Here is a 17,188-nt window from a genome sequence, read left to right on the forward strand (position 1 = left end):
ATGAAACACAACACACTTACCAGTTACGTGTGTGCATTATATTGTCTCGTGTAATGATCATGCTCGTAGAATCCGTTGTCCCAGTAATTGCGCACCTTCCGGAGTTGTCGCCCAGCGCTCACTTGCCAGTCAATGATGTCTCCGGCTTCGTGAGTTCTTCGGCAGGGAAGAAGCTCAGGGAATTGAATACAATTATAGTGGTGCAGTGACACAAAACAAGGACCCATGTTTTGTTTATACTACCTGTCTACTGCGCCGCAAGCGGTTGACAGTACTGGAACGATCCAAATGGGATTTCAGCATCCGTAAGGTCTGCACAATCTCATCTGTTACCACCATCAGTTCGGCAGAACAACAATAACGAATACCTCAACTCACTCGCAAGCTTCGGCGTATCCGCCTCAAAGTCGTAGCGTTTGCTCCCGCTGTCCCGTTGTACAACGATCTTGAACAGCGTCAACGGTTTTGCGGACTGCTGACATTGGATGATGCTCTTGATATGGAATGACACCGTCTTTCCACTATCAAAGACCGCTTTGGCCTTGTTTGTGGATGGCATGATCTGGAGGAAGACTGTTATTTCCGAGCTTTGGTGATGATGGAGGATCTTACATGGATATAAACACCATCAATAGCCAAAGTGCGTTCCTGACGAGCTAGCATAGGCATTTTGCGGTAAATGGTGTATTTCTTTTGTCGAAAATTAACACCGTGAGGAACACCCATCAGGAAGGATAACGAACCTTGTATGCTGTCGCGTAGTCCGCCGCAGTGCTTAGTTGCATCTCTGGGACTTCCGATATCCGTTTGGAAATAGAAGCTGGAGAAAGAAAAACACTTAGCAGCTATTCTGAGCGCAAGATGGTTACCAGTACCATTCGGGTCAGTGGTGCGTCCTGATCTGCTTTCGGGCTCGATGCCCAATTGAGGGAGTATGGATCTCTTGACTAGCGTCAGCTCTCGTCTACCTCCGAGACTAGCGACCGTGCGGTCGAGGTACGCCAGCATGTTTAGTTCGTTGACGATCAGAGCATAGTCCTTGAGGTTTGCCAGTTTGCGCTTCCGGCAAACCACTTCGAGTACCTCCTGCATGTACATACCCGCCGATCTGTGCTCAGTGGTGAGTGGGGTAGAGAGCAACATAGCCAAATGTAACTTACACAGGGATGGTGGTAGATATATGAACTGCATCAGCGGTGTCTGCAACGCGAATACGCAAAAATAACTGGGGGCCATGGCTCGACGAAGGACCCAAAGAAGATGATAAGATTGGAGTTGTACCGAACATCGCACTTGCAGGACCGGAAACGGACGGCAACACCAAGCCGCCTGGAGGTCCTGAATCCTGTTTCTTTGGCGCTGACATAACTCTCGAGGGCCGTCGCTGTATCTTGGTCTCCAGCTGTTCATTTTGTTGTACTGAGGGGCATAATTAGCATTGACAAACGAAGAAAAAGGGTGTCGTACTTTGCAGCGGGGTTGCAGGTAGAATAGCGAATGCCTCAAAACCAAATTTCGAGATCTTGCCTGTGCGGTCGGGTGCTGTGAAAGAAAAGGATAAATCTTCTGCTACGGCAAGCGACCAACTGGACATACGCGGGAAATCCTCATCGACCTCGCCGTCGTCCTCTGCAATGCGCATGATCCAACCTATTGCAGAGAGCTTTGGGTCGTCCTCCTTAACACCTGCATTAAGTTCAGGTAGCCATCGCTCGTCCCAGTAAGTCCATAAAGCGAAACCGATGACTTCCTCGATAGTTGCGTCTTTCCGCACGTTCAGAGTCACATGTTCACCACGAGGTTCTTCGGCATGCGGAAAGAAAACCTTGACATCTACTGAGGCCGTCTCTCCCCGTCCAGATATGACACCATACAGTTCACTGAATGGGTTGGCGGGACCGCCTGATGAAGCAAGGATAGCGGTGAGAGCGGATGCGTGCGGGAGCGCTGGCGCGACAGGCTTGCGTGTGAATGTCATATCGGATGGAGCGTCGATAACAGGTAGTGATATTGAGACGCCTCTTCTGCGAGTTTCGTGTTTGGGGGGTGGTGGTTCAGATCGCTGATCAGGCTTCGACACCGGACTGATCATCTCGAAGTGAGTTTCGATGGGCTTAGAATGAAGGGTTGGAAGACACCCTTCGTCATTGTTGTCTGTAGCACGATGTTCAGATACAGGGCTGAGTCGCGAGCGTGCTCGGGAGTAGGGAGCAACGAACGGTGATGTTCCAAGGGTGGATAAATTAGATCCAGACATTACTGAGGCGGTCCCTGAGAGAAGGGAGACCCCATCAGATGCGCTGTCCGAGTGCATGCCTCGGGTGGCAGCAAAATCTCTATATACAAGGCGGTGAGCTTTGCAACTAAGTAAATTATACAACACCGTACGGATCAAATTCGTCAACTTCATCCATATTATCGTCTCCTGGGGCAACCAAATCATAATCGTCATCGTTATCATCTTCCAACATGCCATCCTCATCATCGGATGAAGAGAGATCGGGATTGAGGCCACGTATCGTTACGGAGGGAATCTTTGGCATAGAAGCTGGGACGCCGCGGCGCGCCATCATTCGTACCCTGCGCCTGGCCTCCATTTCGGCCGCACCTTTGAACTTCGGCACAAATGGAATATCCTTCGGGGGTAGCTCAGGAGGGGGGTCGTCTTTCTTTAGTGCGGGTTGAGGTAGAGGTTGTGAAACATCAGTTTGTTCTGAAGTGATTGGACATGAATCAACGTCACTAGCATTTATGAAGTTGACGCGCGGCAGGGCAGCGGGAGCATCTGCTCCCTCGTTATGTATGCCGGCTCTCTTTGCGATGAGAGAGGCTCGCTTTGATGTAGAAGCACGTCGACCTGATACTCTCAAGCCAAACGCTCCCGATCTGTTGCCCATGATTGTTTGGTGATGCTTAAGACCAGTGGCCCCAGGGAAACCCGGCGAGGACTTATCAGGAGCCTCCGATTCATCGTCTGATATAGGCGGACTTGAGGGGTATTCGAGTTCTGGCCAACGATGAACATCGGCGAGTGATGCTGCGACAATATAAGAGTTTGACGTATAGGATGGGCTTAGGGAGATTATACGCGCGCCGTAAGGGTCATCGACGTTACGCAGATAAGACAGTCTTAGACTGTGAACTAAATATCTGTGTATCAAGGGCATGAGTGAACCATTGGGATCATCCAGACCTTACCAGGCGTACCCTGGATCACTGATGAGAGACATGGCGTCTGGTTCCACTGGTTCGATCGTGCGCTGACGGAGTCCGGGTCGCTCTCCAGATATTTAGTATACTATGACTTTAACCTTCAGATATGTGAAAATAATAGTGCCAAGTCTAAGCAGTTAACGCCCGTTATTTGAGAGTTCAAGTTGTTCGTTATACAACTGACATCGCTAGGTACAGTTACTACAGTACGTACAAAGTACCATTACCAATCCAAGTTGACCGGGCATATGCACGTAACCGGTAACCGGTAAGTTCGATGTGTGTCTCGAGTAACTTACCTACATAGACATCAATTTGCTCAGCTACGGTAACAATTTCACAGGATAGAAAAAGCACCTAGTATTGATTTATTATCAGCCATACCCACAGCGAAGTACGGGATGGAAACGACTCATAGCATCATTTCTCAGCATCAGTTAACGTACTTGAAAAAGTGTTTCCTCACTCTCTGCAATACCTGCATGTCGTCGTTTCATTAGTATTAGCCTGATCTCTTCTGACATGACATGGTGAGGCGCTCCTGGGCTGCAGGCTTCGTCGGGGGAGTCGTTCGTAATGCGTCTCGTCCGTAAACCATCTCTTTATTGGTGAGGACGGCTCGCTAGGTTGACTGCAAGCCAATTTTTATAACGCATCGAGGTGTCAGAACCTCTCAGAGAATGGATGAATTCATCTCTTATATATATTATCTTCGAATGAGGAATTAAGTTCGTCGTCTTCGACTGTGGCACTGGCAGTCGACTCATCAGCGCGTTGGAAGTGTACCTTCTTGCATATATATGAGACACGTACGAAGTCAAGATTAACCAGAGTGACTATTATAGTAATCGATAAATCTGCCGTGCACAAACGATCAATCTGTCAATTCGCAGAGTCTCGTGCCGCTGTACCAACAGGCACTGGAATATTGAGTAGAAATCAGGAAACGAACGTTTGGAGTTGGCGCCACAATATATGCGGGAATAATAATGTTCAAACCAACCTAGTGGCGCAAGGTTTTCGAAAGGAACATCATCGGTAACAGACCAGGCACCAACTATACGTTTCGTGCAGAAGACTTTGCATGGTTCCGCATATGAAAATGCGCAAAAGACAGATATTGGGACATCCCAGGTCAAGGTTCTTGTTTAGACTGGTCGTTGCCAGTCTCCACCAGACGCATGCAATGAGTCAGGAGGACAGAGGAGAGACAGTAAGATGGTGTACGCATATATAATAATCATATAATAACGCGTTCAGAGTACAGACTTGGGCAAGAAGGGTCAACAGGCCCAAGTCGAAGCAACAAGTTAGAAATTTCAACCCGCAGTTACCACACATAACTGTTAGCGTATGCCTTGGATTACCTGATTTCGAGATGTACGCGGACCAGCCTTCCTCGTTCCTCCTATAATAGCGGCTGTGAGAATCCTGCCTGACAAATATATTTAAATTTCACCTTGGGGGTCCGATGCGGAGCTCAGCATATCGGCTTGAGCCAGTACTTGTTATTCAATACGTTGAAACTTGACCGCTGCTTCGGCGAGGTCACCCTCATGATGTAGACTGACCGAGTTGTCTTCCATAGGTTCGGACTGATCGAAGGAAGACGGTCGTTGCTTCGTTCCTTCGCAGTAAGTATGTAAGCGCGGTATTTGAGTCTTGCGTCGCGGAGACCGCTCCTCGGGTTTCTTTCAATGCCGTGGAGCGGAGAGGGGAATGCCAAAACTGTCCCGGACCTAGATGCCTGTTGAGAACCATCAAAGAAGGGATACCAATGGCATGCATCGCAATAAGTAGAAAATGCTCCAGAGCAGTACGTTTAGCTTTGAAGTCAAGTCACAGCGTCAAACAGTAGATATGACCGATTCGGAGTGGTCTCCCTTGGACGAACCTATCGTAAAAAACATACGGTGCTAGTTATTCACAAGCGCGGTACTGGAATGGTACTGGCGGGAGCAACGTGGTGTATCGAGGCTACCCCCTCTCGGGTTTCTTTCATAACCATGGAGCGGAGAGCTCGGCAATTTGCAAAGCTGTCTGATGGGAGAAGTGTGGCCGTCGGTATCACGTGATGACCGACCAATGAGGAGTGATTCACCAGGATTCCAGTCGCAACATAGAAGATGCGCTTATGGATATACACCGTTGGCATTGAGTGCAACCATGATGCCGACACGGCGGGGCTCGGTGACTGTGATGAGATCCCGAAGTCACAGGGGCTCTCCGCAGGTATAAAGTCTGGCGGGTTGGCTCAATTATTCTTCAGTTCAAGTCGCCCTCAGCTCCTTGATCACCCAACTTCAACGCTCTTTCGAAAGAATCCAAAAACCAACCTTTACTCTCATAAATATGTTTGTTCGTATCCTGTCTATCACGTCCCTTGCTGTTCTGGCTATCGCCACGCCCCTCGCTCTGCGCGACTCCAGCGGCCAGTGCAACACCGGCAGCATCCAATGTTGTCAGTCGACTCAGCCGGTGAGTTTGATATATACAGCGCACCGTTTCTACACCTCGTATTTATATCGATACTAGGTCGATGAGTACAACAAGAACGCGACGATGTATGGGGAAATCCCCATCTTCGCTGACGTCCTCGGTGACGTCGGTCTCGGCTGCAGCCCAATCAGCGTCGTTGGCACTGGTGACGGTGCCAACTGTCTCCAGCAGCCCGTCTGCTGCAGCAACGAGTCATACGTACGTATTCAACCTTCGTTGTCTATATTCTGCTTAACGATCTGCAGGACGGCCTCGTCAACATCGGCTGCACGCCCATCAATATCTTCCTCTGAGCTTTGAAGCTGGGGAAGCCCGCTTGCGATGGAGGGATGAGCGCTAGCTTTGGACGCGGTCGCTATCAGTTTGTTATAGTTTTACTCGGGCTCCAGAGTTCCTTTATTAGCAAAATGTCAATGCACGCTCTTTGTTTCCAGTTGATCCGTCTGAGTGTCTAAAATAAAAGTCAATATAATCCAGCTGCCTCTAGTGACGCCTGCCTGTCAACTTAGCCTTTGCTCGAACTCGAGCCTCTCCCCTAGGGTCTTCAATGGCAAATCTAAAAATTCTAAATTAGGCAAGAGTTCAAGATCGCCCTTTAGGGAACACGTACGAAACAGAGGTTTTAGTCTCTAGAGCTTGTATCAGGTCGGTTTACTCCAGGATTCATGACTCTAGGACATGCCACTACGCTTTTCAACGTCGTCAGGACTGTCATACGAGGCATCATTGCATGCTCTAACGCGGCATTTAGGTTTTCACTGCGGACTCGAAATAAATATACTTCAATAAATAATGGGCAACCCAGAAAGCTATCCTACGGACGTGATAACATAACTCAATCATAGTGCTTCAATAATCTGCCGGACTTCTCTTGCCCTCCCTGCGAATAGTGATATCTGCTTCTTCCCATCCTGCATGAGTTGCTCATAGCTAGTTTCGATTTCCCGTCTTATCCATTGCTCGACAGTAAGACATCGCTCTTCAGGAGTGAGCGTTTCTGGTTGGAGAGAAGGAATGGCTGCGAGTTCTAGAGATTGAGAAGGTGGGAGTGATGTCGGAGGGTGGGGTGGACTGGGAAGGGATGGGTCGTATGATTGTGGCGTCTCATCGACAATCATAGGTGCATCATTGTCATGAGGGGTCTCAGGTCGCGGGGGAGGACGAGCCGTGTTTCTAAGATTGTCCACTGAATCGCTCGGGTATTGTTCGCTGTGAAGATCGTCCTGAATGGGTACTCGTTGTACAGGAGCATCGTCCGTTCTAGCAGGCACGTCGACCTTTGCTTCCAATGGGATACTTTCTGTTTCCGATATGATAGGGTCCATCTCAGATTCTGAGGCCACCACCTGAGCCTCGGATACGTTTGCCAGTGCTGACTTGGACGATCTCACCGGAGCCTTCTTGCCCGTTGCTTTAGTCTTCGCTGGTGGTTTGGATGTGGAGACAGCGCGTCCCTTTCGCTTTGTCTTGGGTACTTGCACCTCCTCGACAATCTCTGCCTTCGCGAGTTCGTCACCCGAGTCGGACTGTTCAGGTTTGGGATCGGGTGAAACATCAATTGCCCCTTTCTTCGTCCGTGCTCGTGAAACAGTGCGGGGTTTGCTACCTGATGTGCTGAAAAACGGGCATCGAGTACCGGATTTGGTGTCACGTGTCTTATGTTCCCCTCTGTCATGGATGGGTCACCTTACGTCTCAAGGGGAGAACTTCATGTACCCACATTGGATCATCGTCAGTGTCCCAGCCACCCAGTGAGAGGTTGCAATACAAGCAGGTCACAGTATCATCACCCTTTGTTTGAGGGGTATACACGAACCCTCCCTGAGCCATCTAAAGATGACGAATGAGATTTAAAGTACAGCACAAATGAGCGTGGGGACACACCTTCTTTGAGCTAGCGCCGTGGTTATCTTGCTCGTCATGAGGCCACAAGTTTTCGCCGAATGTCTGAAGACGTGCCTTCTCCATCGCCTTGCTCGTTGGTAAGCGTTTCTTGTTCAAGAAAACAAAGCTAGTTTTTTCATAAGTATCTCTTATGTACAGAAGACGCGTGAACCCACCTCCCATCCTCTGTAATATCCTCACTGAGTCCGCACCGGACTATTGCCCATGCACAGGTACTGCCACACTTCTGCCAATGAATCAGGAAAGGATTATCCTCCTCATCCCAGTCGCTCAGCTCTTTGTGACACAGAAAGCAAGCCACGCTATCCCTGTCTTCCCAGCTTGGTACCCAGTAGAAACCTGCTTCGGCAAGGGTGTGCGGGTTAGCGTTGAAGGAGGAAGGATGAGGCCATTTCACGGTTGCGGAGGTAGAGTTGGATTTTGAACTCTTCTTTACGCGCTTGGATTTAAGAAAGGAGTCGATGCGTGCTTGAAGGCTTTCCATCGCGGTCGAGGTGGTCTTGGAGAGAGATCGAGGTTTGAGAAGGTCACGTGCGTGTGCATCGCGCGCGCCGATGCACCCGGCCGGATTCCGACAAGAGCTCGCTGTCTACCACGATCCACAACTATATTCTACGACGACCACAGCGACAATGAAAAGGACATACGGACGTAAGAACTCACGCCGTGCGCGACCAGACTCACCAGATGCGGAGGTTGTGCTTTCGCCACCGCGGAAACGACCCAGAATCGAGGTTGAGATCGTGCAGCCGACGTCCAGTGCGCATTTATCACCACCTAAAGTAACCAGTCCTATTCGAAGAAGTACGACGATGCCTGATGTGGTCTCAATTTCGAGCACGCCGCCGAACATTCGTACGCCGACTAAGCCAGCTCGGGATCTGAGCACGTTGTTCCCCGCGTCTCCGCATCAGACGCCGAATTCACCTGGAAGGTCGCTCGGAGTGGTGAAGCGTATGCTGTCACGCTCACGCACGGAGCCGTCTGTTGATCATAATGCCGGTCATGATTTTCGCTCATTAACCCGTGTGTCTTAATCACCCTACTGAGTTTAGTGACGCTAATATCACTACGTCCTCTAGCATCGTCTAATACACTTCCTGTCCATTCTTTTCCACCGAAGATAGCTTCCTCGCGTTCACCTTCCCCAACACAGAGTAAACCCCTACTGACAAAGCACACACGGACATATGCTGGCGCATCACGTTCGTACCGTATTGCGCTTCCGGCAGCTGATCTCGCAGAGCCAGACGACACGCGTGAATCTTATGCTGACTTGCGGTCTCGGTGGGGTGTCGACAACTCTGAGGACGATCCACGACCTTTCGACAATGATACTCGGACATTGAAGAAGACCCCTAGCGTGGGTTCGCGGATGCTAGCGAATGGGATGATGAATGATCTCAAGAGTATCACGGAGTTGCGAAGCAAGGGCGAGAGCAGACGATTTCTTGACGAGGTAGGGTATCTATTTGAAGGCATAGAAAGTGGTTGTGCTATTGCACTCCGTAGAGCCAGGTGCGTACTGGCGTTCTCCGGTAACGAACTCACTAAAGCTCATTTTCACCGTGATCAGTGTCTTGGAAATTGTTACTAAACTATGCGACCCCGAATTCAACCGCCGTGCGAAAACATCTGATTTTTATGCTCGCACTTGGGATGTATTCCTCAAAGCCCGCGGAGACGGTCCAGATAAAGTTTGTTCATATCCTTTATTTCAAGCCTGTCGACTCTTTCGATGTCATTTGCTACGAAACATGAACTCAACCTTCCGTAGATTCTTGATGCCACCCTCTCCTTTTTTGCGCTCCTTTCTACCCGCGACCCCCAAACCCTTTCCGAACTTGCTCATAAACCGGAACTCGTTCCCACCCTCCTCGATATCCTACGCTCCCTCACTCCCACCTCCGACCTGAAGGGTGATGGGCTCAATCAGGGTATGTTAAATAACTCCATGAACTTCTCCGACAGAATTTGTTCTTGATATCGATCAATGTAACCACTCGCTGACAAACCATCCAGGTCTAAAGAAAGACATCCTTGCACTCGCCCTGTCAGGGTTAGATGCCATAGGGCTGAGAGCATCAGGCATAATCAGGACAGACGTGGCGCCGGTGAGTAATTTTCGTGACATTGAATCGGCATTCGCGTCATGTTGACCATCGGCGGTAGCTCCAAGCCCTTGCAGACGTGATTGTGAAATCAGGAGTGATGAAGGATGCACGTGGGGTACGTTATACTGTCGTTCCTTTCATTTTGATTCCCTTGTTCATTGCTCTTCATTTCGTTTGCACCCGACCCGTGTTGTACTTCTGTTGCTACGAACGTTTGATTGTTCGTTATGAACATCATAGCTCTCCACCCGTACCCTGATAAGCACTGCACTCTCGTCCTTGCCGGCTTCTCTCCTTCCGCCTGCATTTCAGACCCTCCCATCAATCCTCAACTCCCTCCGTGCAGAGCTTCTGCTCGTACCTCCGCGCGTCAGTGCTTGGGAGAGGGGTCTGGAGCTATTCCCTAACTATATAGGCTCGGATATAGGATTAGGGAAAAATGGGAATGTAATAAGAAATGGGAAAGGAAAGGAAACACAAAAACCCTCAGACCCCCCAATAGACATCGCTACTCCCTCCCTTGCTCACATTCATGCCTGTCTCCGCCTCATGGACACCTACCTCTTGGAAGAGTGTATGGGCCCTGTTCCATCGCGTTCTGGTGTCGCAAGTAATGGTTCACATGGGTCTAAAGAACAATCAGAAATACACCGTGCGCTGGCGGACCCAGTACTTACAGACAAACTCGTGGAGTTGTGCGTGGCTACTGAGATTCTCGTACGAGACTCTGTACGGTATTTGGATACAATGAACAAGGAAGAGGATGCAGAGGAAGGCCAGAATGAGCTTGGTGCGTTTTTGGTCCTCTTCCTCTCTTCACTTCAATTCCCTGCCTCCTTCCCGAACTCTTCTCCAAACCATTATCCCAAATATTACCCAGATACTCGCCTTTCCTCCCATCATGAATGTCAACAGGGATGAATGAGAAACTCACGCTCCCTTCAACAGCACGCAAAACGCTATTCTCGACCCTCCGTATCCTTACGCTTCTCCCATCCTCCACATCCTCTCAGCCTAGTCCTTCATCTTCATACTCTCGCTCGTCCCCGACATATTCTGATACCCTTCATGGTTCCTGGATGCCAAGCGACACAGCCCTATCCCTGATTACTCGCGTGGTATTACGTGCACAAGCTGGATGGCTTGGGAGTCTCGGCAGTGATGGGGTTCAAGGAGAACAGGACGACGAAGCAACACAGGGGAGCGAACGACATGCGGTGAAACCGGAGGAGCTGGAGGATATAGGTACTTCTTCCCCATCTTTACCTGGCTCCCGACGTGAATCTACACGTTCCCCTCGAAAACGGACATCATTTCCTGTTCCTTCACCGTCCAAACTTGCACATAAACCTTCGAGCAAAACCAATGCGCCAAGTAAACTTGGCAGGCATGGCACGTTGCATGGAAACGGCGCACCGAATAAAGGTACCAATATACCAAACGAAGGAAATGACACGAGTAAAGGGAAAAGCAAGGCCACATCAGTTCCGCCGTATACCCTCACACGTGTTGAGTCTTTCGACTTGCTTTGTCTGGCGCTTGGGTTGCTTCTGAACTGGGCGTCTGGGGGCATCGAGGGTGGAGGAGTGAGCGAGGGGATAGGACGCATTCGTGAGTATTTCTTTCTCTCCCACTGCCGAATTTTCGTCGATGACGCTTTTCCCCGTCACTTACACTCCCCACATAGTTCTCAATCGCGCCTGCTCTGCCACTCGCAGCTGCTCGCATATCTGTTCATGCCCTCAATCTTCACAAGTACCGCTGCTCTCGTGTTTGGTGTCTGTGTATCAGGCATTTGGCAGTTCCGTACCTGTATCGACTGATTCTTCATCGCGGAAACCAAAAACTGTGCCTGGCCATGAACGTAAACCGACCTTGGGTACCAGGCAAAAGCCGCCATCTACACGTCGGAAGCAAAATTCTCCCTCTGCAAGCCCTAGCTCCCCCTTCACCTCTCTCAGACGTAAAACTGCTTCCTCCCAACCCGCATTGAACACATCCAGCATGGCTCATTCTCCCGAACTCACTTTCCTGGCAGGGTATACCGCTGTCCTTCTCGGCCTCCTCTGCACGCCCACAGCTCCGCGTGAGATTCGAGTGCTACGTACCAACCGATCACTGATATTTGGCGACGTCTTCATCGAGACGCTCATTAGAGACGTGCGAGACTTTTTGGCGCTGTATGACGATCTTGAGGGAAAACTCAGTGACGAAGGCGATATTGTAGATATAGATATGAGTCCAGATGTGGATCGAGAGCGCAGCGGGGGAGGGCAAGATGAGGAAAGACGGAGAGGTAAAGCGCTGGAGAAGAAGAACGAAGATGTAGCGCGTGGGATACTAAGAGCGCTAGAGGCGCTACGAGATGATGGACTATGAGATAGTCGTCGACACTTTCTTGCTTCCAACTGCGGTGGGTTTGAAGATCCTTCCTGTCAATGACGATAGTTGGTAATTGTGGCATCATATCACGATGAGAAGGAACGATTGTCTTCATTCTGTTATGATCTAACTAAGGAAGACTATTTCACAAGAGCCGACAGGGCAGGAAACTCAAGATAGACCACACTGGCGAAATAAACTGTTATTGACTAGGGTTAATAGCAGGTTGCAGTCTGGAAGACAGTTGAACCGCACTGTACCGTGCGCCGTACAATTGTGAATGTGATTTTGCTGAAGGCCGGCGTTAGCCGGTGTCAGATTCATGAATATTCGCAAAGGCCCTTTGGGCATGGTAACCTGCATGTACCTTTGTTACATTCAACTTGTTCTGCTTACATAAAATGCGCGACGGGAAGTTTTATCAAGATTTGGACCAGCAATACATGACAACTTAGTGAGCCTGAAGTGCACTAATACAGCCGTAAGAAAAAGAGAAAGCGCAGAAAGATGTGTATATTATGTGCACATACAGCACAGCAACCATGTTTTAATGATTCAAAACTCATCTAGTCACCAATAATGTCCAATTTATTGTCAAAAGATAGGACATCGGGAAAATCCATAGTATATCCAGAGTTTGGATCATAGGCATCACGGTGTCGAGCAGCATCAATATCTCCAGACACAGCGATAGATTTGGATTCAGTAGTGATAGAACAAGCATAGTGCTGAGACGCTCTATTGCGTTCCGGATGTGACACAGTAAAAGGCTCGGGCAAAGCTGTATTAGAATGAAGATGACGAGTCTTCAGAAGCTTAAACCCAATAGCTTGGGATATACAAAACACATCACACACATGTACATGAAGCAAATCACGGACATGATCCTTATGATCATCATCATGACAGGGACATTTCCCCCCATACCTGTACCCTTTTCTAGGGTACAGGAACTTGTTTCTTGTTGTTGTTGTCGGCAACGGTGCGCACTACTAATGACATCGCTACCCAAACCTTGGGAACAGAGAACAACGCCAGCAGCAACCATCGCCACCGCACCATCACTAACTCCGACGAGCTTATCTTCAGAACCGCCTTCAGTGCCTGCACGTCCCCCAGCTCTTCCAACTTATCTGTATCTACCTTTGCATCCTTGAGTTTTTTGCACTCATCATACAACACACAATATCCGTACTCTCGCCTTGGGTCGCCATCTAAAGTCTAACAAACTTCTACCTGCCGTCACACACTCTGACCCCAGACATTTTCGACTGGTTCTCAAACTCCAGGAATTTTGTGCACCTCTCACTCGTTAGCCTAGCAAGTAACTAGTAAGCACCATCGTGCTACCCTGTAGCCCTCACCTTTTCCTTATAGACTAACAGACGTGGACTCGTTGCAACACAACAGGAAAAAAGAATGTCTGAATGAAAAGTTCCATTGAATCATCATGCATCTGAGTGCGAACACGTCTGAAGTTCAACATGTGTCAATTGAGAGAATGATGTGGCTCCGGACTCCGATGAGTCGGAAACCGGACTGGTGCTGCAAAACTGTAGGTGCATCCGAGTAACAACGATCGTGTGCATGACGATTTGGAATGTCCCGAACATATCTGAGGCGGTGAACTGGGTGAAAAAATTATCAGACACTTAGCCGATATCGAGTTGGATTCGGATTTGTGCGCACCGGTAGCCATTCAATGGTTATAATATTCATCACTGATAGTGCTAGGATTGAAGTATCAATTCCGTTTTGACAGCCATAAATGTAATACTTGCCTAGCCCAGTTCCGAAGTAAAAAATGTTGTGCTGTAGAAGGATATCAAGCAGCAGACACTCTCTTTCGCGGTATGCCCAATATACACGAATCATGGTGAGTACTATGATCTCTGGCGCGAAAGTGAGTACTCGACCAGATTTATAGCTTCGTGATCTCACCAAGCTCGAATATTACCAGAAGTGTCCAAGGAAATGCAGCCATCTTGTTGTAGGCTAGTGAGTAACAACCGCCACCCATATCTGATAGTTGGACTGTTGTCGACCCACACTGAGCGATTTACATGTGGCTCTTCTTGAAGACACTCACGTTCCAACCGGCTCGAAATGGTTATTGTCATTATCACGTCCGCGATCACCAGGCACTGGAGTGAGGGTGTGTCAGAGTACGGAGCGCGGGAACGCAACTGTATGCCCACAAGTATCGTCGAGAACATAAGGCCCAGAATGGATTTCTTGTTTCCCCATAATGCATAGGTGCGAAGGATGAAGATACCTGGAGATCCTGTGAGTACTCTGCGTGAATACACTATAAAACTCGTAATACCTTCTGCACCAGATACGCAAAATGCAGAAGCACCTAAAGGACAAACTTAGAGTGGAACTGGCAATTCCATGATTACAATATACTTACAATACCACATTGAATGTAGGAATTTACAAGTCTACATCGGCGAATCCTCAGGACGGCAGGTGACATTATTTCCAATAAATGCTTACCACATATTTTTCACTCGGGAGATAGTTCACTTCCGTATCCTGGTTAGCTGCGAGTTGACGATAGAGCATGCTATTTGGACTCACTGTACAAGTGTACACAGAACACGAAAGCTGGTAAATATCTCGCCATGACATAAAGAATACTTGCTTTCTTCCATGTTGGTCCATGAATCAAAGATACCTGTACACAACAGTTAGCCTGTCGATCAACAGGCTGCATCTCGGAAAGAAGAAATCACATCCTGGTCCAAGGTCAGGAAACAGTCGTAGACCTGTGAGTAGATGTTTCTGAATGACGGTTGGACAAATGACAAGAATGCGCACCCAAAAAAACGCTAGTGATACTAGCAAGAACTCTGTTAGCTATGAGAGATGTTATTATGGTCGAAATGATAGCACCAAAAAAATACTGCCAATACCAAGATTATAAATGAGTGAAGCGCAAATGTCAACAAATACCAATCACTTACATTCTGGGACCGGAGGCTGGTTGAGATTTCAATGGAGGTTTGTAAATCCATGCTTGAGAGCCGGAAGGAGAGAGGCACCAGTATCACTGAGCATGGTAGGCTGAATATATAGCAACCAACAATTAGGCGCATAACATCACACGTGACTCACCAGGTCGCAACGGCACCATGATAAGTAACATGCCACTCAAGCCAAGCAAGGGTCAAAGATTTTTGACTGCTTCAAGGTACCTCACTTGTGAGTTTTGCGAGCACGATGAACGTAGAGTATCACACGTGCCATGAACCTTATACTGAGGGCCGTCAGTACCTTGCGTAACTATTTGTCAAATTGAACTATCTGTGGCAGCTCACTGCACCTTGTGCACATTAACGTGACGGCCTCGGCACCTAGCAAGGAGGGTTTAGACCTGCTAAGATAAGTTCATTTATGCGCGAGTTTCGAACAAGTCATGCATACGGCAAAGATATTTTAAGGGACAACAAATCTAAAACGAATCAATCTACGAACTCTCAACAAACGCCTTGCCTTTCTCAACGTTCTTCTTGAGTTCAGGCAAGCAGGCCTCCAATAGCTTCTCTTCTTCAGCGGAAAGAGGCCCGAGAGGGTAAATTTTCTCAACACCATTAACCTGTAGAGTACGTGAGTACAAATGATGTAGATGGCTTGCTTCCGTTACTTACACCAAGTTCCACATTGGACGAGAAGAAGTCGATACCCTGGTCCTTGTAAAGAGGGCTCTCGACGAAGGTGGGCGTGATGACACCTTTCTCGCCATTCAAACCTCGTAACAGAGAGTTGGTGAATTTGGCACCAGCATATGCCATCGAAAGGGTGGCGCTACCAGCACCATCTTTAGCCTTCACGACCTCGTCACCACCAAACTGGATGCGGTGGACAAGAGCCTTATAAACATCGCCTGTGATGGCCTTTCCGTGTGCATTTTGTGACAGTAAAGGTACGATCGTCGCGCCACTGTGACCACCGACAACAGTTATGGGAGTGTCCGCGGGTTTGACCCCTGCAATACCGGCGGTGAAGCGAGCAGCACGGACGACATCAAGGGTCGTAACACCAAATAAGCGAGCAGGGTTGTAAACGCCAGCTTTCTGAAGGGTAGACGCAACAATGGGAACAGTAGAGTTGACAGGATTTGAGATGACGAGAATATGGGCAGTAGGGGCGACGCGGCCAATTGCTGCTGCGAGGTCGCGGACAATGGAAGCATTGGTCTTTCGAGATAGAATTAGCAGGGTAAATGCAATGGAGGGTATGTATAACTGACATTAAATAGATCATCACGGGTCATCTATAAAGGGTATTAGAGCGGAGTAACAGATGCAGTTATATGACTTACACCGGGCTGAAAGGCAGGGTCAGGACTGTGTAAGAAGGCACGATGATAGTGAGAGGAAACGCACCTTCCTTGGAACACCAGCAGGGATAACAACGACTTGGACACCGTCAAGGGCCTCGTCGAGCTTGTCTGCAGGGTAACCATTGACCTTTGAAGTTGATTGAACTAAACCGTGGCGTATGTAGCTAGCTGCGACGTACCTCACTGTGAGCGTCGACATGGCTTACATCAGCTGCAACACCGGGTGCGCCACGGATATCGTAGAGACTGAGAGAGCTGACGAGGGGATCAGTCTTGAGAAGGAGCGACAATGGTTGTCCAATGCCTCCACCAGCACCAAGGACGGCAACTTTCGTTTGCCTTACAGCAGACGAAGAGAAAGTACGGGAATTGGCGGATAAAGCACGGACTGCAGAGCGGGCGAGCATGATGGACGTTGTGGTCGTCGTCGAGCAGAACGTTGAGGGAAGATGGGAGAGCACTAAGCGTTGACTGAGCGGTAAATTTATGCGGAAACACCGCGAGATGCCGAGCGGTTCGGAGTGGCTCGGACGCGAATTCACCCACAATTAATCGGGGCCGACAACGACCATGACAAGCTTCAACATGGTCCTGCCGCCTGCTGCCTGCAAGGAAGATTCGGGGAAGATGATATTTGCCGTTTGCAAAGTCTGGTGACAGACTACATATGTTTCTACAAGGCTAGCACTACGACATGAACAGAATAAGCTCGATAGTTGATATATTT

The 17,188-nt window shown here is 48.9% G+C and overlaps 6 protein-coding genes across 6 annotated transcripts; 2 read left to right on the forward strand and 4 right to left on the reverse strand.

The window, feature by feature from the left end:
* Positions 1–234: 234 nt before the first annotated feature.
* Positions 235–3,167, reverse strand: BJ212DRAFT_1285030 (stress-activated map kinase interacting protein 1-domain-containing protein; the record flags this gene model as incomplete). Its single annotated transcript, XM_041331863.1, has 9 exons — positions 235–326; positions 379–562; positions 613–690; positions 744–820; positions 876–1,108; positions 1,161–1,419; positions 1,468–1,542; positions 1,597–2,336; positions 2,389–3,167. The coding sequence occupies 9 exons, from the start codon at positions 3,165–3,167 to the stop codon at positions 235–237; spliced, it is 2,517 nt and encodes an 838-aa protein (XP_041186636.1).
* Positions 3,168–5,565: 2,398 nt separating this feature from the next.
* On the forward strand, positions 5,566–6,005 carry BJ212DRAFT_1304531 (hydrophobin-3 precursor; the record flags this gene model as incomplete). The annotated part of the gene is made up of 3 exons (XM_041333624.1): positions 5,566–5,691; positions 5,749–5,910; positions 5,958–6,005. The coding sequence occupies 3 exons, from the start codon at positions 5,566–5,568 to the stop codon at positions 6,003–6,005; spliced, it is 336 nt and encodes a 111-aa protein (XP_041186637.1).
* Positions 6,006–7,210: 1,205 nt separating this feature from the next.
* On the reverse strand, positions 7,211–8,171 carry BJ212DRAFT_956044 (uncharacterized protein). The gene is made up of 3 exons (XM_041344444.1): positions 7,773–8,171; positions 7,597–7,723; positions 7,211–7,542 (listed from the first exon to the last, which is right to left on the reverse strand). The coding sequence occupies exons 1-3, from the start codon at positions 8,099–8,101 to the stop codon at positions 7,384–7,386; spliced, it is 615 nt and encodes a 204-aa protein (XP_041186638.1). The 5' UTR covers positions 8,102–8,171; the 3' UTR covers positions 7,211–7,383.
* Positions 8,172–8,911: 740 nt separating this feature from the next.
* Positions 8,912–12,447, forward strand: BJ212DRAFT_1395763 (uncharacterized protein). Its single transcript, XM_041337189.1, has 8 exons — positions 8,912–9,135; positions 9,194–9,314; positions 9,395–9,554; positions 9,640–9,731; positions 9,790–9,846; positions 9,972–10,521; positions 10,680–11,342; positions 11,419–12,447. The coding sequence occupies exons 1-8, from the start codon at positions 8,993–8,995 to the stop codon at positions 12,108–12,110; spliced, it is 2,478 nt and encodes an 825-aa protein (XP_041186639.1). The 5' UTR covers positions 8,912–8,992; the 3' UTR covers positions 12,111–12,447.
* Positions 12,448–13,449: 1,002 nt separating this feature from the next.
* On the reverse strand, positions 13,450–15,359 carry BJ212DRAFT_956211 (uncharacterized protein). The gene is made up of 15 exons (XM_041344445.1): positions 15,234–15,359; positions 15,083–15,182; positions 15,012–15,021; positions 14,937–14,956; positions 14,852–14,884; positions 14,697–14,793; positions 14,613–14,641; positions 14,527–14,557; positions 14,440–14,472; positions 14,312–14,388; positions 14,203–14,257; positions 14,055–14,147; positions 13,895–14,005; positions 13,803–13,843; positions 13,450–13,741 (listed from the first exon to the last, which is right to left on the reverse strand). Exons 2-15 carry the CDS (start codon positions 15,131–15,133, stop codon positions 13,562–13,564), a joined length of 861 nt encoding a protein of 286 aa, XP_041186640.1. The 5' UTR covers positions 15,134–15,182; positions 15,234–15,359; the 3' UTR covers positions 13,450–13,561.
* BJ212DRAFT_1395783 (lactate/malate dehydrogenase) lies at positions 15,234–16,987 on the reverse strand. The gene is made up of 7 exons (XM_041337190.1): positions 16,641–16,987; positions 16,505–16,588; positions 16,441–16,446; positions 16,369–16,392; positions 15,767–16,315; positions 15,594–15,714; positions 15,234–15,492 (listed from the first exon to the last, which is right to left on the reverse strand). Exons 1-7 carry the CDS (start codon positions 16,866–16,868, stop codon positions 15,473–15,475), a joined length of 1,032 nt encoding a protein of 343 aa, XP_041186641.1. The 5' UTR covers positions 16,869–16,987; the 3' UTR covers positions 15,234–15,472.
* Positions 16,988–17,188: the final 201 nt, after the last annotated feature.

This window comes from Suillus subaureus (assembly GCF_016647635.1).
Source record: "Suillus subaureus strain MN1 chromosome Unknown BJ212scaffold_65, whole genome shotgun sequence".
Classification (NCBI taxonomy): Eukaryota; Fungi; Basidiomycota; class Agaricomycetes; order Boletales; family Suillaceae; genus Suillus; species Suillus subaureus.